The sequence below is a fragment of the Lissotriton helveticus genome, chromosome 10 (genome assembly GCF_964261635.1).
Source record: "Lissotriton helveticus chromosome 10, aLisHel1.1, whole genome shotgun sequence".
Lineage (NCBI taxonomy): Eukaryota > Metazoa > Chordata > Amphibia > Caudata > Salamandridae > Lissotriton > Lissotriton helveticus.
The window spans coordinates 99,994,373-100,020,636 of record NC_136071.1 but is presented as its reverse complement, the minus strand read 5'-3'; the positions used below and the strand labels follow the sequence as shown (position 1 = coordinate 100,020,636).

The 26,264-nt window shown below is 45.3% G+C and overlaps 1 protein-coding gene and 3 non-coding genes across 4 annotated transcripts; all 4 read right to left on the bottom strand.

Moving 5' to 3' along the window:
* RPS2 (ribosomal protein S2) lies at positions 1-25,795 on the bottom strand. Its single transcript, XM_078664867.1, has 7 exons — positions 24,461-25,795; positions 24,153-24,242; positions 23,217-23,324; positions 22,696-22,869; positions 1,630-1,789; positions 1,120-1,211; positions 1-201 (listed from the first exon to the last, which is right to left on the bottom strand). The coding sequence occupies exons 1-7, from the start codon at positions 24,587-24,589 to the stop codon at positions 112-114; spliced, it is 843 nt and encodes a 280-aa protein (XP_078520993.1). The 5' UTR covers positions 24,590-25,795; the 3' UTR covers positions 1-111.
* LOC144786333 (small nucleolar RNA SNORA64/SNORA10 family) lies at positions 568-697 on the bottom strand. Its single transcript, XR_013602138.1, has one exon. It is a non-coding gene; the product is annotated as a small nucleolar RNA SNORA64/SNORA10 family (small nucleolar RNA).
* Positions 1,281-1,420, bottom strand: LOC144786332 (small nucleolar RNA SNORA64/SNORA10 family). The gene has a single exon (XR_013602137.1). It is a non-coding gene; the product is annotated as a small nucleolar RNA SNORA64/SNORA10 family (small nucleolar RNA).
* On the bottom strand, positions 6,171-6,259 carry LOC144786365 (small nucleolar RNA SNORD70). Its single transcript, XR_013602165.1, has one exon. It is a non-coding gene; the product is annotated as a small nucleolar RNA SNORD70 (small nucleolar RNA).
* Positions 25,796-26,264: the final 469 nt, after the last annotated feature.

Here is a 26,264-nt window from a genome sequence, read left to right as displayed (position 1 = left end):
TTTAAAAGCAAAAGGTTATTTTACTTAGAAACGTAAACTGATCTGCTGAATGATACAAAATAAATCCACTGCAAGAACAGTTCCAACTACTTTATTTTACAGAAGAACATGTTATGTGGGGGTTGCGCCAGGAACAGCTGCTGCTTGGTTGTTCTGCACAGACACTCTGGTGTGCGTCTTGGCCAAATGATCGGTGTATTCCTAGAGAGTTGTAAAAAGAAGTGTTACTAAGTGTGGTTCAAAGTCGTACACATACAAAATTTTACACTGCTCGACTCACGAGTTAATACTCCACTAATACCACCACATCCATAATGCACTGCATCAATGCAAGTATCTACATGCACAAGGCTGCAGGAGGAAGCAAATGCAGCTAATACACTCATAACTGCCAATGCCCTCACCAGGTCATGTAAAGATGAGTATACTATAAACCGTATACTCCAACTCAAATGAATGACAATGGGCCACAGGTTAGCATTTACTTAATTCACACAAGGACTACAACACTCAAGTTATATTAAACTATGTTTGCCCAATTCCTCAGACATCTGCTGCTGTGTGTAGGGCTTTAAAGAGGAACAGGAAGGCCACTGTAGACCAGCCTGTCGTGCATTACAGCGCCCGTTACTATCTCTCCCTCGTAAAGACAAGTACACCACGTAATGCAGGCGTAGCTGAGCAGAGCTGGGAGAATGCCGACCTATCACCCATCCATCCTCACCATAATCAATTATTAACTTAAAAACCACCCCTGTAGACTACAAAGGCATACTAGTCTACTTCCATGCTAAAGATGGGCCATTTTATAACTTAGCAACGAGACTTGCAAATAAACTCCTCGCAGGTGGTATTAACCAGGAAGTTGCTAAGAATCTGCCCTACTTCTCGCACAGGCAGAGATTGCCTATTAAACAGCAAGCCAAAATCTGGTTAAAATATGAAGTGGGTTAAGTACCCAAATTGCAAACAGATTTTTGTATTGGACACTGAAAACCCTTCACCGTAGACTGTTAGGGAAATGTGAGACTTCGGGGAGCCCCCCTCCAGCGCAAGCCAACCACTAAATTACAGAACTTTGTTTTCAAGTCCCTTTCTACTACACAACTAGCTTCTCACCTGGTATGGAGACTTGGTAAAGACAGTCTCCTTCCAGAGATCTGGGGTCAAGTAGCTGTAGGTCTTTGAGATAGCATCAAAGGTGGCCTTTGCTGTAAAGAAAACAAGGGCATTAACCAGCTGTATACAAGTCATGGCATCAACAGCATCAGTGAGAATATACATGTAGGGCTTTAAAGAGGAACAGAAAGGCCACTTCCAGGACCAGCCTGTCGTGCATTACAGCGCCCTTTACTCTCTCTCCCTCGTAAAGACAAGAACACCATGTAAAACAGGTGAAATTGAGCAGAGCTAGGAGAATGCTTAGTTCACAAGTAACTTCAGTCACTCTTTTGCGCACCCTGCACTAGTCTATGAAAGTCATTTAGACATCAAAACAAATCCATTAAAAAACCGGTGAATATCATTGCCTCCAGAGTCCTGGATGTAGCTTCGCTAGTGAGCTTAACTACCTAATAAAGTTAGATGTACTAATAACAACTCCGCATTGTAAATGAAAACTGTACTCACCAAAGTTGCCAAGCGTGGCTGTGCAGCCCCTAGCTGAGGTGTAACAGTCATCGATACCAGCCATCATCAGCAGCTTCTTGGGGACCGGCGCAGACACAATGCCAGTACCGCGGGGTGCAGGAATAAGACGCACAAGAACAGAACCACAGCGTCCAGTCACCTAATAAAAAAAGTGTTTCAGAGCACATTTTCACCAGTCACAACATTGCAGACATCACCGACAACCAAATAGGTACCCCTTAAGAATCACTCAATTATGAAGAAATTGCAGTTTATCCTTGTGACTAGAGCAGGTGACTAAGCTGCAGAAATTTGTATTTACAGATCCGAGATAGCACTATAAATAATATTTATTGCCAAAGCACATTTCAGCTAGTGAAGCAGCCAATAGAAAATACGAGATCCCTGGCCTTCAAAGACATGCTAAACAATATTAATGCAATGGAAGGGCAAGCAGCACAACGAAGGATGGAGTGAGGGGGCGGGGCGTAGCTGGAAGTGGACAGGGGGTGTAACAAATAATGCAAGGTTCGGAATAAAGGACATGACAGCAGCACACAGGGAGAGCAACACTAGCACAGGGTGGAGAGTCATTTGGAAAGGGGTGAAGCACAGGAAGTAGATGAAGCACTCATGGAGAGCTTTGCAAAAAAAAAAAAAAGTCTGCTACTTAGCCTGGAAGCATCTGTGCGTAATGCAGCAGATTCACATGCTTGGTATACTCCTGCCATCTAGTGTTAGAATCGGAGGTTTGCAATTTGTTTTTCTTTGGAAAAGTCCTGAATCACGAAGTATAGAGTGCACCTCCCATAGTTGGTAATGGACATGAAGACCAGCTCCACTGTTGATTCGTTTTCCAAAAAACAGGTGAGTGCATATGAAGCATTAGAGTGTAAATTTGGATAGCCATGCAAGAAATTATATACTAAGCGAAGAAATGAAAATCAGCAACCAAAGGCTTCCAGGACGTTTGGCGGGCGCATGTGAATAAAAAGCAGTACAGGTGCTGACAGCATTACATTACATTTGCAGCATATGTGGCTTTAGATAAACGTGCTCTGCATAGACTGTAAAGCAGTAGTAGCATACCCTGCCTATGTCGTGTCAACCAGTGGATGTGGCAGAAGACTAACACAAAGGTTCTTAGGACAGCTTGACCACATTACTTGTTCCAGACAGGAAGAATCAGTTTTGATCTTACACCACCAGTTTTGATCTTGCACTATCTGGTCTACATGTGCCCTGAAAAGTTGCTCACCTTCGAACTGCATATTTAACAGATGCTGCTGTACCTCTGGCTTAAAATGTAAGTCATGCAGGAAATCCAACCAGGATGGTGTCAACTCTCCTGGCAGTGTCTTTGGCGCAGTGGATGATGCATTCAATATGGTCTTCCTAGCCAACCAGCTCTTGCCCACTGCCGATATTCCTCAGGGAAGTCTTTTAGGCCCTGTATCTCATTGGGCACTGTCTTATCGTGAGAGCAGGCCAATCTGACAATTCTCAAATATGCGGCAGATTGTACTGCCATTATTTTGCCTGCTGTGTATAGCTTTTTACTCTCCTTTTATGTTAGGAGTGTATCTCCGCACCCTAAGCGTCTACTACGATGTATGGGCTAGGAGAACCCAAAGATGCGTGGCCATCGTGGAAGGCGGGGGTTTGTCAGCACTAGGTGTATGACTGAAAGTCATGTAGGAGGTCTCTATGATCCCTTTGAGGGGTACTGATGGGTGCATAAGATGCAAGACATTTTTCGCACCAGAAGTCCTTATTGGACATCGTGCATATTAACTTTGAGGGTGCCCAGTGTAGGCTCCCCTGGGATGTATTAGTATAACCTGGGATTTATTTATTTAGAAAGTTTTATATAGCGCGAACAAGATCTTTGCAGATAACAGAGCGCTTTACATAGGTAGGAGGAAGGGTGGGTACACGGGGGAGCATAGTTAGGAAGGAGGGTCAACAATGCAAGTAGTATAAAAAAGGAGGATGAACGATCGGGTAGGGTCGATAATACAAATAAAACACCTGTGCAAAGGAACATGAAACAATCTGGTAGGGTCGATAATACAAGTAAAACACATTGCAAAGGGATCAAACAAGTAGTACAGATCGACGCAAAGTCTTAAAGATCAAAAGTAGTAGTTCAAGTGTATTTAGCCATGAGGATAGCTTTAACTTCTTTCTTAAAAAGAAAAGGGGAGGGGATGAGCCTGGTTTCCGGAGGGAGTGAGTTCCAGATCCTAGGCGCCATTCCTGAGAAGGAGCGTTTGTAGGTTCTTTCCTTCCGGAATCTGAGGCTTCAGCAGAAGATTGTTTGCACTTCTGGTGGTTCTGGAGCCGCGGAAATTGTCAGCTTCCGAGTGAGGTAGCCGGGAGTTCAGGTGTATAGCCTTGTGCGTCATGCAGGCAATTTTCAGATGTATTCTGGCTTCAAAAGGCAGCCAGTTCAGGGATTTGAAGTCAGGGGAAATAGCAGAGTGCTTTAGATCGTGATGAGCCTCGCTGCCGCGTTTAGTGAAGCTCTTAGCGGTGCAGTTTTAGTTAGGGGGAGGCCGCAGAGGGCGATGCTGCCGTAGTCTATGCGAGGGATGATTAGTGCTTGTACTGCATTTAGGAAGTCTTTGGCTGGGAGGATGGGTTTAAGTTTCCTCAAGGTATTTATTTGGAAGTTCGCTCCTTAAGTTGCCTTGCTGATATGCTGTTGCATGTTGAGATTGGCGTCGAGTGTTATGCCTAAAGATTTTGCTGAGTCCACGATGGTCGGTTGGACATTGAGTACAGTTAGGTATTTAAGCCAGGTTTGGGTGGTAGAAAGTTTCACGGGAGGTGAGATCAGAAGGAACTCAGTTTTCATAGCATTGAGCTTGAGGTGGTTATCGGCCAGCCAGGATTGGGTGTTTTTGATCGTCGAGTTCAGAAGGATAATGTCTTTTGGGGATTGTAGTTTGATATAGAATTGAGTGTCATCGGCGTACATGTGAAAGTGTACATTGGATGTTTGAAGCAGGGTGGTGAGAGGTTCCATAACTAAGTTGAACAAAGTGGGGGATAGGCAGGATCCTTGAGGGACCCCTAACGAAACAGGTACTGGAGCGGACATCAAGTTGTTGCTCTTGAATTTCTGAGACCTGTTGTGTAGGAAAGAGGAGAACCACTGAAGAACAGTCCCAGAAAGACCCATTCTTGTGCTTAGGAGCTCGAGTAAGTTCTCATGCTTCACCGTATCGAATGCTGAGAGAAGAAGGATGAGGAGGCAGGTATCATTTTGATCTAAGAATTGCAGGGCGTCGTCAATTATGTGACTCATAGCAGTTTCGGTACTGTGCCCTGCTCGGAAGCCTGATTGATGAGGGTTGAGGAGATCAAACTGCTCAATGTGCTTTGTCAATTGTAGTTGAACGCATTTTTTTAACAGTTTGGCGAGAGTGGGAATGTTGGTAATAGGACAGTAGTCGTTTAGATCAGTGGGGTCTGCATTTGGTTTCTTTAGTAAAGGTGTAACTTGTCCAACTTTGAGGGAGTCAAGGATTCTTCCTTGCTGAAGTGAGCAATTAATATTTTTACTCCAGAGTGGGAGGAGCAGAGGGGTGAGGTATTTTACAACGTTAGCCGGAAGAGGGTCGTTGACGTGATTGGATGGTTTCAGGATGGTTTCAGGGTGCTAAGTAGTCTGTCAATTTCGTCTTCAGAGTAAGTGTCAAAGGATGACCATGTCACATTGTTTTTTGGTTGATTGGGTGTAACGCATTGGGGTTTGGGGTATAGGCTTGCGTCAATGAGGAGATCGCTCCCATGTTGTTAGTTTTTTGGTTGAAGAAAGCAGAGAACTTCACAGGAAGGTGCATTGCCCATGGTGTCGACTGCTTGGGGTTGTTCCTTGAATTGTGATCGGATTAGCTCGAACAGTTTTTTTGGCCGGTTTTTTGCTTGGTCGAGCTGGAGTCTGAAGAAATCTGATTGAGCGTTTTATTTTCCTGAAGTATGCGTTTCTCTTTTTCTGCAGAGTTTTTAGGTGCAGAGCTGAGGGAACAGATCTCCAGGTGCGCTCTGCCATTCGCATGGTCCTTCTGTCTTCATTGAGACTCCCGTTGTACCAAGGGTTGGAGATCTTGGTGGAGACTCTTTCAGTTGCATCGGTGCAGCCTCGTTGATTGAGATTATTGAGTTGAGATAGTGGTCAGTTAAGCACTGAACGTCAGCAAAACACACAAATTCTACATCTATACAACATTCCCTAATTTACGCTTTTAGAAGTTAAGTTAGTGTGTAATAACATAGGGGCCGTCGGTCTGTTTTGCTACAATAATGCTGCAACATGCTTCAAGCAAAGGTAGCCATGCCTACCCATGTTAAGTTATTGTTGGCATTTACATAATACTCTAATACCAGAGTGGCCTGATATAGAATCAAACTCCTTCGTACTCTTTCAATAGGCTTATTTTTTCAAGGTAGACACGTTCATCATGAAGCAAAATCATTACAACATTAATGCGCATAGCAATTAGAGTCGTAAACACTGTTTAAATAACTCGCTGATCTGTCTTGTCTCAGTGGTAGTGACGAAATGTTGAATAAAATCATTAGAATTCAAATTCAACAAGTGTACATCATTGACAAGACAACTGAGCGCATAGTGTAAATTGCAACATATCCTTGTACTGGGAGAAGTACACTGAGCAGGTTGGGTCGAATACATTATAAGCTCACAGAGGGATCTCTAGAAGTAAAACATACCACGTTTATACTGGGGAGGGGGGTACCTAGCGTGTCTGATTAGATAAAGCAACTTGCATAAAAGGTAAGAAACTAAACTGTTTTGCTACAAGTCATGTTTAGATGTTTGGCTGGATAAAGATTGGGGCCTGTCATCTGGGGTTGAAGGAGAATCAAGCCCCCCCCCCCCGCGTCAACCCTGTCCTTTAGTTCATAGGGTGCATCAGCATTCAGCCAGATAGTGTGCTGCACCAAGATCATGGTGATCCCTGCTGTGAAGCTTGAGGTGGGAGATGAGTTGGTGGTGAAAGGAGGTCAAGCAGTGCCGCCATTCTTATGCTTGGATGTCCAAGCGATTTGCTCAAGTTAATTTTCTTAAAATGGTCTCCTGTGGCAGCTTGTTGGACATTCAGCCCATCTGCAGATGGATAAAGATGCTTTTGGCAAGCATGCAACTCCTCCAGGCATCAGAATAGGATGCTCTAAATCTACGTTTTTACTGCCAAAATGAATCTGTACGGTTGACTGCTTTCACCATGGAGGCCTTTAATGCAGATAGTGTTCTCGTGCCGGTATCCATTTTGTTGCCAGAGCTGGTGACCCTGTCTGCTCCAAAAGGGGCTGTGGCCAATATGGGCCCTTTAAGGTTTGAGATTTGTTGGCTCTTAAGGCTTCGGTGAGTGCCAACCATGGTCTGAAGGCAGTGGTGGTTCGGCAAGCAGTTGAGTGGGCTATTTTGACGGTCTATCTTATTGTCTATTCGTTCACAAGTTGTTTATCTGGTTACTATCCTAGTTTGCTACCCACCTACTACCCATTACTATATTGTACCCACAAGTTTGCTTAATCTCCCATTTGTTTCCCTTACCCCGTGTTTACTGTAAAGCGCTCTGATATCTGCAAAGATCTTGCCGCGCTATAAAAAAATTTGAAAATAAAAAATAAATAAAATATGCCCAGCACCCACTTGGAATGGTGCTCTGCCTGTCCATGTGGTTACTGTGCAGCCAGGGTTGTACGTGGGTGCCATCCATACTCAAAGTATTCTGCAAATGTGGAGCATTGGAATCTTGCTCCTGTTCCCACTCAAAGGGTGAGTTCACCACTGACCTGGACCAAACAAAACAAATATGGGCACTTTAACTGGCATCTTTCCAGACATTTTATTACCTTAAGAGGTCAGGGTGTTGAGAGGAAGGCCAAGGCACGCTGCCTTACGCTCATGGGAGAGGGACGAAGACTGCAGGCTTTCTGGTAGTCTGGCCGGAACTTGAAGTGACATGGTTCGCAATGGTGATGTCTATCACGGACCTGGCATTCTCATTGACTGCGTTCTGGGATCGACAGAAGATAGGCTCAGACTAGCCGGTTTTATCTGTGCACATCAATAAGTATTTCCATAGCATGGAGTCAACCATTCGTTTAGGCTCGACAGTAAGCATAGTGCCAGGATAGTTCACGTCCAAACCACATTGCAGAATGGAGTTGGTGTGCCTACACATCACCAGCTTGGGGGTAGGTGGGCTCAGCAACCCTGACTCATAAACTTCGAAGAAAAACCATCTTCAAAAGTTATATCCAAAACTAGCTGTAATGAGCATGCAAAGCATGTGCATCTCCAGCCACATATGCTACCAACATGCAGATCCATAAAAGTGTGCAATGGTTAAAAGTAATTCAAGTGAAAGAATGCTAAAGCTATGTCCCAAGGGAGCAACAAGTACAAGAGTGAGTCAAGCGAATTAGGAAAATCAGTGACAGAGGTACCCTGTTAAGTGGGTGAGGTAATAGGTCACTGTCTTTGGCATGTTCCACAAGAAGCTGTACCATACCAGACTGCTAGAATCAGTCTGTTCCAAAATAAAAATGTAAGTGTCACTTGTGCAAAAGCGTCTTTTGCAAAGGGCAGCTGCCAGACCCTACCATAAGAATGTGTTGAGGATCTCCAGGTTTGAGGAACACTGAGGGGGTCTGTGCCCAGTAAATGCAAAAACAAACATTTGCAATACAATAGGTCTCGCATTAGGAAAGTGTGAGCTATTGGTATTGTAAATGACTTTTTTTTTTAATGTGTTGGCTTTGAAAATATAGATTAATAGCATGGTTATTCACAAAGCCAGTAGCTTACACTTTCCTAATGAGTTCTATTGGCTATGGCAATGCTTGTTGGTAGCAAGCGGGTGACGGGGTGAGGGTGACCAATGGTGGCAGGGCAGACATAAGCCAGGGAGAAGAGACGGCGTGGTGACCGCGTTTGTCAGTTTCAGAATCACGAGGGGCAGTCAGCACAGTCTGCGAGGGATCAACGTGTCTAGAGGCTAAGCATAGCCGATGTAGCATTGCAGCTAGCAAGTAGAGTTTTTTCAAGCCGAGTGTCCCTAGAGAGATGGCAACAGCATTCGAGGAGCAAGGGTACTGTAAACTAGCATGGTAGGCTTTCACTTTCATCCAGAAACAAGCTCTAGGCATTGCTGTGGGGGTGGGTAAGAGGCAGCCTTTGAAGTTGGATGCCGAGGCACATACAAATGGTTGTGCGCGATGTGCACGCGGGGGAGCGGCAGCATTTGAAGTCTGATGCGGAGGCACAGACAAATGGTGGTGTGTTATGTGGCTGTGCACGCGCATAGATCACATGATTTGTATGCGATCTGTAGCCATTTTGGTAGACTTTTCCGCTTACTATAATTTCGCCGGAGCAATGCTCAAGCAAGTTGGTTCAGGCGAGACCTAAAAAAGCCGGCTGGGGACACGAAAGAGGGGGGCACGGACTAAAAGGTGGCTCTGGATGTGTGAGAATATCAGCTCCCTTCACAGTCATTCACCTAGTGGAGAGCAGATATCAACAAGCATTGGAAATGCAATAGGTCTCGCAGCATTAGAGTTAGTGCTTTTAGAATTGTTTATGGGTTTTTTTGTAAATCTTTAGCATTTTTGTTTCCTGTAGCCAATGCTAAAGAATAAAAAAAAAAAAGCCATAAACATTTCTAAAAGCTCTAACTCAAATGCTCCGAGACCTATTGCACTGTGTGAGGGTGAGGGGTTGAGGGTGGGTGAGGGTTTGAGGGTGAGGGTGAGTGAGGGTGAGTGAGGGTGAGTGAGGGTGAGTGAGGGTGAGTGAGGGTGAGTGAGGGTGAGTGAGGGTGAGTGAGGGTGAGTGAGGGTGAGTGAGGGTGAGTGAGGGTGAGTGAGGGTGAGTGAGGGTGAGTGAGGGTGAGTGAGGGTGAGTGAGGGTGAGTGAGGGTGAGTGAGGGTGAGTGAGGGTGAGTGAGGGTGAGTGAGGGTGAGTGAGGGTGAGTGAGGGTGAGTGAGGGTGAGTGAGGGTGAGTGAGGGTGAGTGAGGGTGAGTGAGGGTGAGTGAGGGTGAGTGAGGGTGAGTGAGGGTGAGTGAGGGTGAGTGAGGGTGAGTGAGGGTGAGTGAGGGTGAGTGAGGGTGAGTGAGGGTGAGTGAGGGTGAGTGAGGGTGAGTGAGGGTGAGTGAGGGTGAGTGAGGGTGAGTGAGGGTGAGTGAGGGTGAGTGAGGGTGAGTGAGGGTGAGTGAGGGTGAGTGAGGGTGAGTAAGGGTGAGTAAGGGTGAGTGAGGGTGAGTGAGGGTGAGTGAGGGTGAGTGAGGGTGAGGGTGAGTGAGGGTGAGTGAGGGTGAGAGAGGGTGAGAGAGGGTGAGAGAGGGTGAGAGAGGGTGAGAGAGGGTGAGAGAGGGTGAGGGTGAGTGAGTGTGAGGTGTTGAGGGTGAGTGAGGGTGAGGCGTTGAGGGTGAGTGAGGGCGAGTGTGGGTGAGGGTGAGTGAGGGTGAGGTGTTGAAGGTGAGGGACGGACCCATATCATATTGTTTAGTACCTTGTGTATTTCCGGAAGCCATTCATATGCCCTATGTGTTTATTGAATGATCTGAAAAACCCACTGATGTCTTATGCATTCTTTCTTGTCAGTGAGTATCGTGCACCTAAATAGTGGTGTTAGGTTATCTTAAGAGGAAGTTGATTCCTAGGACACAGTAATATAACATAGCTTAACTCAATGGCACACATAAATGTTTGTATTGTCAATGAATTAGAGGCTTTTCACATTAATAAGCGCAATGGGAATCCATCTTTCTCTGTTCTTCCGTGCAGCTGTTCTACCCCATCCTATGAGTATTAAATAATGCGCCATTTTGTAACAATGGCTCACAGGAGGTTCAGTTTCTCTCTTAAATTGAAGCACATGGCACTTTGAGCCAACGAAAATCAGAACGTTCGGGGACTCGTGATTTCTTTGAACTTGAAACACCTGTTGAGTTTGTCATCACGTATGTTTGAATAAAAACAATTTCACAGCTTAGATAGCAAATAAACATCTTTGTATATTAGTTGCTCTTGTCATCATCACTACATACTTGTAAGTAGCGGATGCTGTACGCAGAGGTTAGCGAGTTTGGGAACTTCACGAGGACAGAGCTGTGCAACCTGCAAGAGCGCGCGGATGAAGGAAGAGAGAAAGAACAAAAGACGCAAGGCGTGGGAGCATTAATCATGCTCAGCTGCGAGAGCTCGAGTATGCACCGGCATGCATATATCGTAATTAAAGCGAGGCTTCCCCTGTACACCAATAAATAGAGTCAGCCCGGTAGCACACTTTAGATGAAGCTTCCTTCTGAGAATAGCGAAGAAATATTGCCGGGTGGCATGCGCGAGGCAGGAGGTCAAGCAGAGCTCCCTGTTCCCCGCAGTGAATCCTATATCAAAAGTAAACTCGACCTACTTGCAGCGTCCCTGTTTATTTTTAAATGAGGTCGCAGTATTGATCCGGCAGCAGACGGAGAGCAATGGATGTGTGCCGGGCTCGCGGGGCAATCGGCATTCGTTTAGTGCTTTTGTCTCTAAGGTTGTCTTTTTAGGCAGTGGCGTTTTGACAAGCCTCCCTTTTGCATTACTGTCTTACACTTAGGAGGCGGAGGCACCGTGCCAGCTAGGTACTCATCCGGGAGACTAAATCATCTTGAAAGTGTTCTGTATGTGTGTGCTCGCGCCACGGTTGGGTCTGTCGTTGTTAAACTGTTGTTTCCTGCTGCGCGTGTGATGAACGGAGGGAAGAGAGGGGAGGGGGGAGGAGAAATGCGACACGGCGGTGTTGTATAGCTCCTATATATCCTTATATCGTGTTAAGTTAGCATAGGTACATTTCGGATTTAAACGCCATTTTTCCTTTCTTGCAACTTCTGCACACGACCCTTATTTGTTGACTTAGCTTTCAACCTAGTGGTTTGCCGTGGTGTATGTGAGAATAATATGTTATTGCTCTGATATCAGTTTTGTTTAATAAACCATGTCTGCACGGAGAGTGCTGAAGTTTCAGGAGCAACACGATATGGAATTGTTATGAGGTCTGATCTCCACGCCTTCATAGTCATAACACAAGTGCAGCCTTTGCCAACTTGGGCTTGAGGCGGGATTGATATTGCTTTGCACGAGAATTGTTAACACACTTGATGCGGTGCACATGCAGAGAGAGCTGGTGTATGCTGATGTGATTCCTTCATGCTAGGACACTAAGGTATGGGCCCGCCCTAAAACAACCCAAAGAGACCTTCTTAGATAATAATATAATATATGTGTTAGGGAGGGTGAGATATAAGTGTTGTTAACTCTTATTCATTACAGCATGTTAACATGCTGTCACCATTCGCTTTTTATGTCTTAGTAACTATGCTGATAATTTTGCTACTGATAATAAGTGTACTTGTATTATCTAAGATACTGCGCCTGAGAAGACGGCATTAGTAAATAAACATTTCAAATGCACATGTGTCTTCTTTACTCCATGTTCTGGTTTGTAATGATAATATAACGAAAGAGTGTTCATGAGTCCCACGTACCCTGAGGTACTGTAAGTTCATGTTCTGGTTTGTCTAAACATTGGGTGTTTGATATGTCCAATGAGACACTGTAGCTAGCTCGGTAAGGGGTGAGTTGGTTGCTAAGGTAAGTTTTGGGACATCCTAATTTGCCGAGGTTCCACTCCTCTGTGCACAGTTCTGTGTGAGTACAGAAACCCTGCAACATGGCGCCCAACGGTTTCGGTGGTCTTATATCATGACACTCGAGTAGTTTATCGTTCATGCCTTAACCCCTTCACTTCCGTTTCCGGAAAACGGGGTGTTGGTGAAACCTACCTATTTCTTGGAATAGGTCTTTATTCAAGCTTGATTCTTACCTAAACGGTTTCTTTGGATTACTACCCAGTTGTGCTACAAAGTATTCTTTGTTTTTTCTTGTTTCCAGTTCTGTAATGGCGGCAGCGGTGGCTATTGCGCAGCATAGTCGCGTAGCGGTACGCAACCATCTTCAGACGTACCAGGTCCCAGTAGATGGGATGGCTGTGATTTTCGTGGTATGTGCAGATCCGGCGTTTCCTTACGAGTTGTTTTACTCTTGGGTTACGTTTCCGGCTGTGGACGCTAATTCTGGTTTGTTCCACTCCTACACCGCCTCAGATGTCCCAGCTGAATATACGCCGTACAGGGCATTGGAAATACCTATTGATCATTGGCAGCATCGAGTTTGGTTTGATGGCGCCCTCCCCCACTCTATGTCCCCTGCGAGGTTAGGTCCACTCTCAATTCCAGGTACTAATTGGCCTGCGTTGGGTGGCTTTACCCCGCACCCGAATCACGGGGCTTGCACCCTGGCTGAAATTCGCAGGCTGCATGTAGTTTCCATTTCCGTGATTCGTGCTTTAGTGCAATACATCGGTCGACATCTTCCTGGTGGTCCCCAGGGGGGTGCGGCCGCTCCCATGGAACGAGGCGGTATGCGTCTCAATCCAGTGATGGTAAATTCGGTTTTTGGTGCGCGTCCTGTTGACAACGATGACTTCCCATTCTGGCTAGCAGAGAAGTTTGATCAACTGGAGGCGGTTTTTCCGAATTCTACTCCTGCTGATAAACATAGAATGTTAACGATTACTCTACCGAAGGATATTACTCCTGAACTTGCTGACTGTGACAGCTGGGGGAAAACATTTGCGGCAGTTTATACGAGGTGTTTCGGCACCCCGTCTATGACTGCCCTGCCTGAAATCGTTAGACGTGTTCAGAATGATCACGGTCCAGAGGCAGCGGTTGAATTGGGTATGCGCCTGTGTGGTTCTTTTGAGATTGTAAGTGATCTCATTCTCTCCAATGTTAAAGGAGATGCAGTTAACTTTCAGGTGTCGAATGCTTTGGCTGCTCTGCCCGATGCCGACAAACCCCGCCAGTTAGCAAAGATTGTGGTGGCCGCTTATAAAACAATTGGCCGCACAAGTAGAGGTCTAAAATATTTTCCAGTAAAGGAGAAAAAACAACCACAGGGACAATCTGCAGTGACAGATGCCCAGCCCAAGTCCAAGAAACAAAATTGGCCTAAAAAACAGACACAGGGGAAGCAGACAACGCAGACTCAGGGTACTTTTCCTGCAATACAAGCTCCTGCGCCACCCGAAAAATTTTATGATTTGCGCGACCGCGCGATGATTAAATCGCCTGATCGTTTTCAGGGTTCTGATCAACGCTCTCCTCGTTCCTTTCAGGACACATCGGCCCCGAAGACCGGTGGAGGAGGAGGGGGTGGACGTGGACGTGGTGGCCAACAAGGACGTGGCCAGTCCCGCCAGACGGACGGCGCGGTGAAGCAGGAGGATTCTACGCCTAGGCGTCCGCAGTTTGCGAAAAAGAAAGTCGCAGCCTTAACAGCGCATCGATATGCCACAGATAGTGAGAACGCGGCTTCGGAATCTGACGTGGGCTCTGACCTTGCTGGACAGCGCGGCGGAGATAACCATAGTCAGAGAGGCGCTGCGTCCACTACTGAGGGTGACAGCGACTGATGTCTACGTTGTGATAGAAACAGCGGATACGAGACTTGCTCCCCCTGAAAGACTATATGAAATTGTCCTGTTAATTGAAGGTGACATACAGCGTACCGTTAAAGGTGTATTTTGGGAGAATCTGTCTTCTACATATGATATTTTACTTTCGGAGGCTGACTGGCCCCCACCTTTTGTGCTCGCGGCGCCGCGAGGGGAGGAGGTAATCCTACCCAGTTTCGCGAACACTGTCTCGAAAGAGCATGCGCAGCATTTTGCAGAAGAGTGGGCTCGGGCTCTCGCGCCGGCTCTGTACCGTAACCAATGTGGTTGGGATAAATTGTCGCCTTGCCACGAAATTCCGTTGCGGTCTCAGCCGCAGCCTCAACCTCAATATCCCATTCGGCGTGAAGCAAAATCTTCCGTCGCGGAAATCCTTGAACAATTGGAATATCAGGGAGTTATTGAAACGTGTGTGTCACCGATGAATAATCCCCTTTTTACTGTGAATAAACCTGACGGATCATATCGTTTGGTTTTGGATTACCGGCATTTAAACTCGCATTGCCGTAACTGTGCAGTACAGAATACCCACGGCTCTGCCCTAGTGGATAGTCTCGTGCGTAAGCGTTTCAAGACAACGCTTGACATATCCAATGGTTTTTATGCCCACAGATTGGACAGCTTTAGCTCCCAATGGACCAGTTTTACAAGCGCTGGAGTCCAAAAGCAATTCCGGCGTCTTCCAATGGGCTACAAGAATAGTCCTGGTGTATTTACCGCTCGAATTGTCTCTATTCTGGAGGCACTCGACCCTGATGCTTTTTCGTATGTGGATGACATATATCTCACAGACGACGATATTTGGGAGCATCTGTGTCGAGTAAATTCTCTTGTTTGCAACTTCGCAGACATGGGTTACAAATTCAACTTTGCAAAATCGCACATTGCTGAACACACAGTGTTGTTTTTGGGCTATGAGCTCAACAATGAAGGTAGAGGTTTGGCTCCTCACTTCTTGGAGAAGTGCGCACATTTGCGCGCACCAACAACTCTGAAAAAATTACAATCCTTACTGGGCTTTTTGAATTTCGGCAGAACTTACATTCCGGAATATGCCCAGCGTATCAAGCCTTTGTATGCTTTGATACAACCAACTTTCTCAAAATCTTGCTGGCTGCCTGAGCATTCAGCCATTTTGCAATCCTTGCAGGCTGATCTGCTCGCTTCTACATATTTACTGACTCGTGATAACCACACCAACCTGGTCATAAGAATAATTCCTGGGACGGTGGGTTTCACTTACCTCACTTTTAATGAAGGTGACACAGTACCTATTGCTTACAAGTCACACTTGTACACCTCGGCTGAGATGCGGTTTCCCACCATAGAAAAGGTTTTAACTGCTGTACAGATGGCTATTCTAAAGGAACGTGCTCTGTCACAGGGGAAACGCATGCTAGTGGTAACACCCTGTCCTCATTTGGAGGCAGTCACGAAAGCGAGTGTACCAAATTCAAAAGCTTTGCACCCTCGGTGGATTCAGTGGGCTGCGTCATTGTCATCCTCGGATGTCATGTTTATTTTTGACGCTTCCTTACGGTCGCAGGAGTACTTGCAGTATGAATTCGTTCATCCTGCTCCTCTGGCGATGCGACCTTTGGAGGACTTCCATTGCATCATTTACACTGATGGGTCGGCGCAGGTTGCGCATGGCTCTAAACATGCCTACGTTTCCGCTTGCGCCATTGTGGTCGGTGCTATGTTGAATGATGAGTTCATTTCCAGGGAGGTACACACGTTGCCCCTGGGCGATTGCACCGCACAATTAGCAGAGCTTCGTGCTCTCTTACTAGCTTTGGAGTACGCAGATCCAAGTGTTACTACTCTAATTGTAAGTGATTCTTACTACTGTGTCCAGTCTTACAATGAAAACTTGTTCTTTTGGATTCAAAATGATTTTCATGATTCCAAGGGTAGCACAATAAAACATAAAAAGATCTGGGTTCGAGTGGCAGAGCTTAAGGCTGTGTTGCCACTCGTTTATGTGATTCATACTCTCGGTCATCAGCGCGTGGGAGTTCACGCTGTTGGCAACTCGCTTGCTGATGAAGCAGCGAAATCAGCAGTATCTACATACTTAGTTGCAGCAGTTACTAGGTCGAAAACCAAGATTGATAGCGACATCTTGGCAGCGATTGCTGCCTCTGAGAAGGGAAGTAAACATCCTTCGGGATTCCCTTCGAAGTATAAATACCACTTAAGTCCCGAAAAGATTCCTTTTGTGACAATACCTGATGTTGGGGAACGGCTGATTCCCAACTCTGATCGCAGAACAGACTTGGTTACAGCGGCTCATGAAGGTGTGGCGTCTGCGCATGCGGGCGTCTCAGCCACTGTAACGCAACTACAACAACGTTTCTGGTGGCGGGGACTGTACAAACAGACGCGTGATTATGTCCTTCTTTGTGACATATGCCAGCAGATTAAACCTTCAACTGCTACGCGTCCGCCTCAGACTCAGTTGTACATTTCTAATAAACCACTAGGCTGTGTTTATTTAGATCACTGCGGTCCATTTTCATCTGATACTGCGTATAAATACATCTTAGTAGCAGTTGACTCATGCACACGCTTTGTGTGGTTATGGCCACATCGCAGCGCTGATTCCCGGACTGTCATCAGAGATTTGCGTTTCTTTATAGGGATTTTTGCCTGTGGTACCTTCCATTCGGATCAGGGTCCGGCTTTCGCCTCTAAGGCGTATAAGGATGCCATGACTTCGATGGGGGTCCAAGTCAAGTTTTCGTCACCCTACAGACCCGAGGGTAATAGTGTAGTTGAACGAATGAACCGTGATTTAAAGCAATCTTTGACAGCCCGAGTTATAGGCACTGGCAGAAATTGGCTGGCTCACCTCTATGGCGTGCAGCGTGCTCTTAATAATCTCCCTAGAAGGTCTCTGGGTGGGCGGACCCCATACGAAATGCTCTTTGGCATCAAGATGTTCGTCCCTGACCTTGACGGTCTAGACTCGGTGGTTCGCGCCACTTCCTTTGACGCAGATGAACATTGCAATGTTTTACAGAATCTACAAAAGACGAGAGACACTCTTGCAAAGGAACATTTGCCCTCCACATCGGATGATGCGTTGCAGATCCCGGTAGTTGGCTGGCTACCCCAAGTTGGAGAACTGGTTCGAGAGAAGATCGACAACAAGAAAGAGTTTGGTCCCTCCTATCGAGCTCCGGTCCCAGTGCTTGGAGTGAAGGGCACAAGAACAGTCATTTTACCACCACTTCCAGGTCGTAAGGAAAACAGGTTTATTTCTATTGACAATGTCAAGATACACAGAGTGGCCGATTCTTCTTAGCATGACACCGGCTGTTTCCTGTCCTTCCATTGTGAGAAATTCAATTATGCCCACTGCTTCTGATAATGAACCTGAGGTGGCCATCGAATTACCTGCTGTTTCCAGTCCATTATTGAATAATTTACCAGGAACTAACCTTGATGAGACAGACTATACATACCCCACTGATTTGTCCATGCCTGACCTGCAAGCTCGTTTAGCCACGGAATCCAGATTTTCATTTGACTCTGCTTCCCTTGCCTCGAAAAAACCCTCTAAAATTGCATTATATGCTAGCCTGTTTAAAAAACATTTTTTGATACCTCCTTGGATATACATTTGGCTGGTCCTTTTTTCAGTTTACCTTTTTATGTCAATTGGTTTTGTGTTTTATTTTTTTCGGATTATGAATGGACACTATGTCGAGGAGAGAACTTGCATTACTCATTTGAATGGAACTTTGGCCCCACTTTCCTCTTCACATTCTACACACAGATTAAAAAGAGACTTGACTTTGGTTAACATCACAGCGTGGCCTGTTCTGGATGGAATCGCGTGGGATGCAGTTCGTTTTCAGATTCATGGTCCAACGGAAGTCGTTAATGTCCCTAATGTACTAAGAGTTAATATGGGGGATGTGGTGAAACAAAACATTCGTTCTGATGATTGGGATGTTAATGCTGTGGAAAGTTTGTTTTCTGATTTGAAATATTATGCTGCTTTTGATGCTGAGGATTTATATTTAGAATCTGCTAATTATGGTGAATTGTTCTGTTACCAACATTATGGCAATCACTTCTTACACAAGACATCTTCCCGAAGGGATGCGGTTAATTTTACTCAGTGGGAACATTGCCCAGCACCAACACAAGGGAGTTCAGAAACGTTTCTTAAAAAGTATACTTATTTCACTGACTTTAATCAGTCCAATCCGGAGTCCTTTTATTTTAAATTTCACAAACAGCCACTGTCCAAGGTTCGACTTACAAATACAAAATTGTTATATTCAAAGGCCTTCCTGGATCAATTAGTTGCTGGAGGGTATGAGTTATGGAAGGATACCATAGACCTTAAATCAGTTTGGGGCTCAAGGGCCTGGCAGGTACAAGGCACTGAGGCTTTGCACCGTGCATGTCTCATCCCAAATCATATGTGGTTTTTAAATGAAACCATTTCCCAGACCACGTGCTTTGGATTGGCTACATCTAAAAGGTTAAACACCCCGTCTTTCCCGGAGTTGGAGGAATATGAGAATTGGAGTAATTTTACTAAATTGTCCATTAGAGATATACAGGCTCTGCTTCTGAATTCCTCCTTTAACATTTCCAGTATGACTCCCAAGGGTTGGCTGCTTTGGCACCGTAGTGCTGATTCTTGTCAAAAAAGATTTTTAAATATAACTGACGGGTTTAAGACTGTTAGATCTGATCCCCGTTTTGATTTGAGTCATACTGTCACCTCTTACTCTGTTGGCAAGTTGTGTCAAGCTTGGCTGAAACATTCAACTTTACCTGCGGTTAAGTATCACCTTTCCAAACTGAATGCAGACGTGGATTTGAATGATTTCATTAAGGGCCCAGCTAGTGGCAGGTCGAAAAGGTGGTTATATGGTGTTTACAATGAAATTTGGAAACTCTCACAGATTGAGGCTGCTTCACGCCTTAGGGCTATTGATCAGGCAAATCTTGAGAAAGTGCTTGCAGTGGTTGACAATAGCATTAACGTGCTTTCCTCTAGAATTTACACGTTAGATAATATTGTGTCGTCTGTTGTTGATATTGTGCATGATGAAGTGTCTGTATTATACCATGGTCAAAATCAATTACGTTCAATCATGCAGTTTGCATGGACACTACAGACTCTAAAAATGGGTAAAGTTCCCTGGGGATACATGAACGTTTCCTCTTTATTTGCACCATTTAATTTGACAGACAAACAACGCTTGCTTTCAATGCGTGATGCTTCCTTTTCTATGCTCCATATTGAAAGATTGGAATCTTTACCTTTTTCTGTGGCAGAGACCACTGCTGCTACGTGGCTTATCCACGGTTTAATAACGCTGCCTTTTGCTTTATATAAGTTTTCAAATTGTATGAAATATGTGCCAATAGGTCGTTTTGAACCCTTAGGTAGCGGTTTTCTTCATGAGGTCTGGTCACTCCCATACACATACAGATGTTTCAAGGATGAACAAGAGGTTTATCTAACAGGGGATGAGTGTACTGAGACGCCGGATCATTCTTTAATGTGCAGACACATACAGTTACACGGTTCATGTAACAAGGACCGACCGAATATGGCTTGCGTTTTACAGGGCACGCCAGTTCCTGCTATCATCCCCACGTTTAAATTGTTGGAGAATGGTAGTTATTTAATGCTCAATAATGAAAACTGTTGTGGTTTAATTAAAGGTATAGCTTTCATAGTAACGGTTAGTGAGCGAGTTATTTGCTGCAGAAATGTTCTTTATCCTCCCACACGTGAACATAGGGAGTCTTCCATTTGGCCACAGATACCGACCTTGGGAGCAGAATTCAGCGGCATGGCTAGAATAAGGGCTCTATTGTCCCAGAAAGAGGTGGCCTTGAGCTCGGCCCGTGAAACTTTCGTGCTTCACATTGCTAACACCCGCACGGAGGTTCAGGCTCTTTTAAACACTGATTTGCCCTTGCATTTCGGAGCCATGGTCCGTTCTATCTTTAACGCATCCTCCACAACGGGCCTAGCACATTTTTTTAAAGTTGTTAGCGGTGGTCTCGTGACTTCCTTTGAGAAGATTTTTGGAGTCATCCCTGCTTTCTTCCATTCTATTTTTTCATCCTTGTTTGGAGGGTTCCCGTTTTTGCTTGCATTAGCGGCTGGCGCATTGGTGGTTTTCTGCCTTTTTAAATATGGATGCCCTTCCTGTGCAAGACCACGCACAGTTACTACTGACGCGGTTTCGCAACCGCATGCTTGATTATTATGGCACACTGCCGTTGGCGACTCTAAGCACGGCGTTTGGATTATCTTTTCGGTTCGCCTATTTCACCTGTGTCCAGCCTGTATTTCACTGCCTGACCTGTGATTTCCTTTGGGCCATTGATTTGTGTCTCTGCGGACCAATATCTTCTGACGTCGATTTTGATCAACTGATGAGTCCTATCATTGCTCACGAGTTGGTTTGTTCTGACGAAAGGATTATGGCCTTGGCGGTGGCACATGGACTAATGGGTCCCTGGGATGTGTTGTCGGCAGCGCAAAATTTCTTGGAACGGAGTTTTCTTGACAACCCACCGAGCTGTCCTCTGATGGTTATAGAGGATGCGGTGCTGGAAGATCACGTATGTTCCTTTCATCTTTTAAATTGGATGGCTGAACTGTTTTCGGATGAGGACAATGACTTCCTCCTGGAGGCTGTTGCAGCTTACTTTTCATATACAGTCTTATCATAGACACTGCCTCAAATTGACATGCTGATTGATAGCATTTCCTTGATTTTATTGACTTTTGGTCAAGACATTTTATTTTTTGCTTGCCTATTGGCTTGAGCCACATTATATTTGTGGGCTATTTTTTGGCATTACTTTTTATAATTGAATTTTTATTCATGCTCGTTTATACATGGATTCTGCTCTCATGTGATGGCACTTCTGTTACCTTATTTAGTCCGTTCTCGGATCATGGGGGGGTGTTGTATAGCTCCTATATATCCTTATATCGTGTTAAGTTAGCATAGGTACATTTCGGATTTAAACGCCATTTTTCCTTTCTTGCAACTTCTGCACACGACCCTTATTTGTTGACTTAGCTTTCAACCTAGTGGTTTGCCGTGGTGTATGTGAGAATAATATGTTATTGCTCTGATATCAGTTTTGTTTAATAAACCATGTCTGCACGGAGAGTGCTGAAGTTTCAGGAGCAACACGATATGGAATTGTTATGAGGTCTGATCTCCACGCCTTCATAGTCATAACACAAGTGCAGCCTTTGCCAACTTGGGCTTGAGGCGGGATTGATATTGCTTTGCACGAGAATTGTTAACACACTTGATGCGGTGCACATGCAGAGAGAGCTGGTGTATGCTGATGTGATTCCTTCATGCTAGGACACTAAGGTATGGGCCCGCCCTAAAACAACCCAAAGAGACCTTCTTAGATAATAATATAATATATGTGTTAGGGAGGGTGAGATATAAGTGTTGTTAACTCTTATTCATTACAGCATGTTAACATGCTGTCACCATTCGCTTTTTATGTCTTAGTAACTATGCTGATAATTTTGCTACTGATAATAAGTGTACTTGTATTATCTAAGATACTGCGCCTGAGAAGACGGCATTAGTAAATAAACATTTCAAATGCACATGTGTCTTCTTTACTCCATGTTCTGGTTTGTAATGATAATATAACGAAAGAGTGTTCATGAGTCCCACGTACCCTGAGGTACTGTAAGTTCATGTTCTGGTTTGTCTAAACATTGGGTGTTTGATATGTCCAATGAGACACTGTAGCTAGCTCGGTAAGGGGTGAGTTGGTTGCTAAGGTAAGTTTTGGGACATCCTAATTTGCCGAGGTTCCACTCCTCTGTGCACAGTTCTGTGTGAGTACAGAAACCCTGCAACAGCGGGAAGGGGAGGGGGCGGAGCGGGTAAAATAAACAAACAAGACGGAGGGAAGAGAGGGGAGGGGGGAGGAGAAATGCGACACGGCGGGAAGGGGAGGGGGCGGAGCGGGTAAAATAAACAAACAAGACGGAGGGAAGAGAGGGGAGGGGGGAGGAGAAATGCGACACGGCGGGAAGGGGAGGGGGCGGAGCGGGTAAAACAAGACAGACGTGCACGCGCTTTTAAGCTCAATGCGCATGCGCATTGAGCTTAAAAGTCACGGGCACTGCAAGGAATCGCCACGATTCCTTGCAGTGGATAAAGAGTGGATAAGCCCCCATAGTCTCGCTTGCTCGATGCGCATGCGCATCGACAGGCGAGACCTAAAAAGGAGGAATGGCGAACTGGAAACCCTGGATTATGAGAGTTCAAAGCTCACTTCCGCAGGTTGTGGGTGGGTCCTATAGGGCATTGGAAGCTCTCCAGCAGTAGAGAACACAAGTGTTTCAACAAACTTGCCAAAGTTACCTTTGTAATAAAGTATTTAAAAGCAAATCATTCTGTCCCTTACACTACTCAAATTGCTTACCTTACAAGGCACTGTATGGGGTTTGCCAATCTTATTACCCCAGTAACCTCGTCTCACAGGTACAATGGACAACTTGGCGAGAATGATAGCTCCACGAATAGCAGTAGCGACCTCCTTGGAGCACTTCACACCCAGCCCAACATGGCCATTGTAGTCTCCGATGGCAACAAAAGCCTGAAAAAGAAAGTTACCAACTACATTAGTATGTCAATTAAGCTGCACAGCTCCAACCACTATTCAGACGCACTTGAAGTACAGCACAGAATACATTGCAGAACAAATTGAATATTCCAAATCGAAATGGCACCAGCATGTTAGAGTGCATTCCTTCATAAGTTTCGAAAGATTTAGCTGTCAAACATCTTGGAGGCAGATGTATCGCAAAGCACAGCCGCGAACAGAATATCCAGAGGTTTATACCAGTAATGGCATCAAACCATTACTTAACAGAACGTTTTATGCTTCCATGTAGTCATTTAAAGTTGACATTACTTATCTTGCAAGTATAACATCGGACATACCTTGAACCTGGTACGCTGACCAGCTCTGGTCTGCTTCTGGACCGGCATGATCTTCAGAACCTCATCCTTCAGAGTAGAGGCCAGGAAGAAGTCAATGATCTCAGACTCCTGCAAGGGAAGGCTTTAAGTCAGCTCAATGATGGTGGGAACCTTTAAGGAATGCATATAGCACATGAATTTTTATTTTTTTTTGCAGGTTTTTTTTTTATATAGCGCGAACTAGAACCGAACCGAATCAGTTATCAGAGCGCTTTACATAGCACCAGTGACGTTACATGAGGACACACTTTCATTTTAGGCACGGGGAGATTAAGTGATTTGCCCAGAATCACAGGGGGTTTTTGGCGTCGTTACCGAGACTCGAACCGAGTTCCCCAGGTCCGAGGTCGAGCGCCTTAGCCGTTAGGTCAACTGAATGTGCGCCAGGATGTAGTATACTTGCCCCCAGACTCCCAACTTCAAACCAGACTTTAATACCATTCGACTGAGTCCTGGCCAGATCACTTTCGGTTTGCTTATATTCTATATATTTATGTAACTAAACTTGTATGTATTCACGGCTGAGAAGTTTCTGGTCCAACTGCGTCCTGTGCATAAGGCCAGCGTGTCCTTTATGGACTATGCCCACCAATGATGTGAAATGTCTACGACGACTAAACATCTGAAAAAACTAGCAGCAGGGCAAAATAAAACTTGTTGCGACCACACCCTGGTAGGTCAGTCTGTATAATAGCGCCCCTGCATGAACCCCTGTCTGCGCAGAGGTGGGTGAGCCATAAGATCTAATAAACGGGTCACTCGACGAAACACAAGTTGCACAGCGTTACTCCACACCCCATCCTTTTCCCCTCAGTTAACTGACACTAATTCAAACACCTCCTCTTGGAAAATTAACTAAATGCAGCTTTCACAACACAATTCCTCTTTCACATGTACCTTGATTGGAAGCGAAAAAAGATAAATCTCCTCTAAAGACTTGATCTTCATGTCCTTGACCAGCCGGCCTAGTTTGGTCACCGGCACCCACTGAGAATAAATAAATATCTGTTTAGTAGAAAAACTACACAGAAAAGGTTAGTTCAGTGTAAAAAAAGTAATTTGACAGTTTAACCATCTTAGCTGCTCTACCCCTAAAGAATATCCCCTTCAGCCCCAGTGAACTTTTACAGTTTCCAATACAAATTGGTGGTGGGTGCAAGATTCACAACAATGACTTCAGAAAAGGTAAACCTTAACAACGTTACCTCTTTTTCATCTGCCTTCCCGCGGGCCCCGCGGCCTCGTCCACGGCCCCGCCCTCTTCCACGGCCGCGGCCCCTGCCGCCAAAGCCGCCTCGGAAGCCTCCCCTGTTTTCACCGGCGTTGTCCGCCATTTGCTGTAAAGAAAATACATCTTATTACAAAAACATGGCAGGGCATTCGTTTTCGGTTATAATGAACGGGCAAGTCATGAAGGAATCAGCGACGAGCACAAAATGGTACAACCAAACCGAATACCTGAAGGGAAGTGGGGTGCACTACATGTTTTGTTCTATGAGCCAATACTTTACACTGAACCAAAATAAACTGCATCAGTCCATGAATCATAAGTAGTGCAAACAAAGACCATACGTTCATTGCAGGCAATATCTGTAATGATATTTTAAAAACGATTTCGCGCAAGTGTCCAATTTCTCTTCACTGAAACAGAACATGGGGGAGCCAGATAAGCAAACGTTAGTGTAGGATCGGTACACCCCGCATTCCTACGGCGGCCACTATCCGTACCAACCGCGTCTCGCTTTTAATAAAGGTCAGTTTCAATTAACGTTTAAACAAAATTAAGACTAATTGTTGCAGCAGATTTGCAAGTCTACATCATGCAACGCGCGGGTATGCCCTTAGGAAGAAAACTGCACGGCGTGCAAAGTTGCACATTTGCTTCTGCAGTACATTTCCGAGAAGGGGGGGGGGACGGGGGACTGAAGCACAGCTCGGTAGTATACAGGTGGGAGCACATTAAGGAATATTGCAAGAAGCAGCATTGGGAGATGACAGAAGGTTCGATACATAGTCCAAGGGTTTGAATGGAAGACGCGGCAGCAAAGCGCAGGGCATCGGACTTCAGTATATAGTGGCAAGGTCAGGATTTTCAGCCGCTCCGCATAGGGATAGGCGTGAAAGCCCGCATTCGCGCTCGCTTACGGGAATTAAGAAATCGACCACACCACCCGGCGACTAACGATCTACGCTCGGAGGTGCTTGGCAGGGCGGGTATAGCATAGTACGCGATTTGTGCAAAAAAGCAAGTAGAAAATTCCGCAACCTTTCAAAAGACCACCCAATAGTAAAACCCGCCTCCACCATGGCCCTACCGAACTGTAATATCCGGCATCCCTAGGGACATCTTAGGTACAGAAACTAACAAATAGCCCGATAAACAAGGAAAATGATGTCTGGGAAGCTACTTTCCGGAAAGGACTAGGGAATCAACTAAAGGATTAAACTGATGTCGGCAAGATTGCAACCCATTACCCAAGGCCAAAAATCAAACTCTCTCGCGCCGCCATGTTTCTACTCACGTGATCTTTAATAAGAAGAAAGAAAAGACTACACGAAAGCTTTATATAATGTTATCATCTCGCGAGATCTGCAAGGACGTCCCGTAATGATCATGTACGTAACTAAAAGACGCGTGAACCACTAGACTGCATATGAATAGATAGCAGCGTCCTGGGTGGCGGCCATTCAGGGTTGACCAAAGGATTAAATGTCCTATTTGTCACCGTTTACAAAACGGACGTTCAGCACAGTGTGTTGACGTGAGTGCAAGCGGCTAAGTAAAGTGCATACCCACTGTTAACACTGCGGATTGCAATTATAAGACATGTGTGATGATTAGCATACCCTGTAAATGCCAATTATCCGGTAATCAAAGTGTGCATTATGTTTTTATTTCCAGCAAGTCCATACCGTCCGAGTTTAAAGCGAGGAAAAAGTTCTGCCGTTCACCGAGCATACATGCCAACAGACCGGATTCAGGCGGGAGTCTCATGATTTTTTTTTGTT

What these genes read in the sequence shown, in the direction of transcription:
- RPS2 (XM_078664867.1), bottom strand. Translation starts at nt 24,589, where the DNA reads ATGGCGGACAACGCCGGTGAAAACAGGGGAGGCTTCCGAGGCGGCTTT. An exon ending in GTCAGCGTACCAGGTTCAAG is followed by an intron (nt 22,870 to 23,216) that starts GTATGTCCGATG and finishes TTTCTTTTTCAG; the next exon opens with GCTTTTGTTGCCATCGGAGA. An exon ending in AGCCACGCTTGGCAACTTTG is followed by an intron (nt 1,212 to 1,629) that starts GTGAGTACAGTT and finishes TTTTCTTTACAG; the next exon opens with CAAAGGCCACCTTTGATGCT.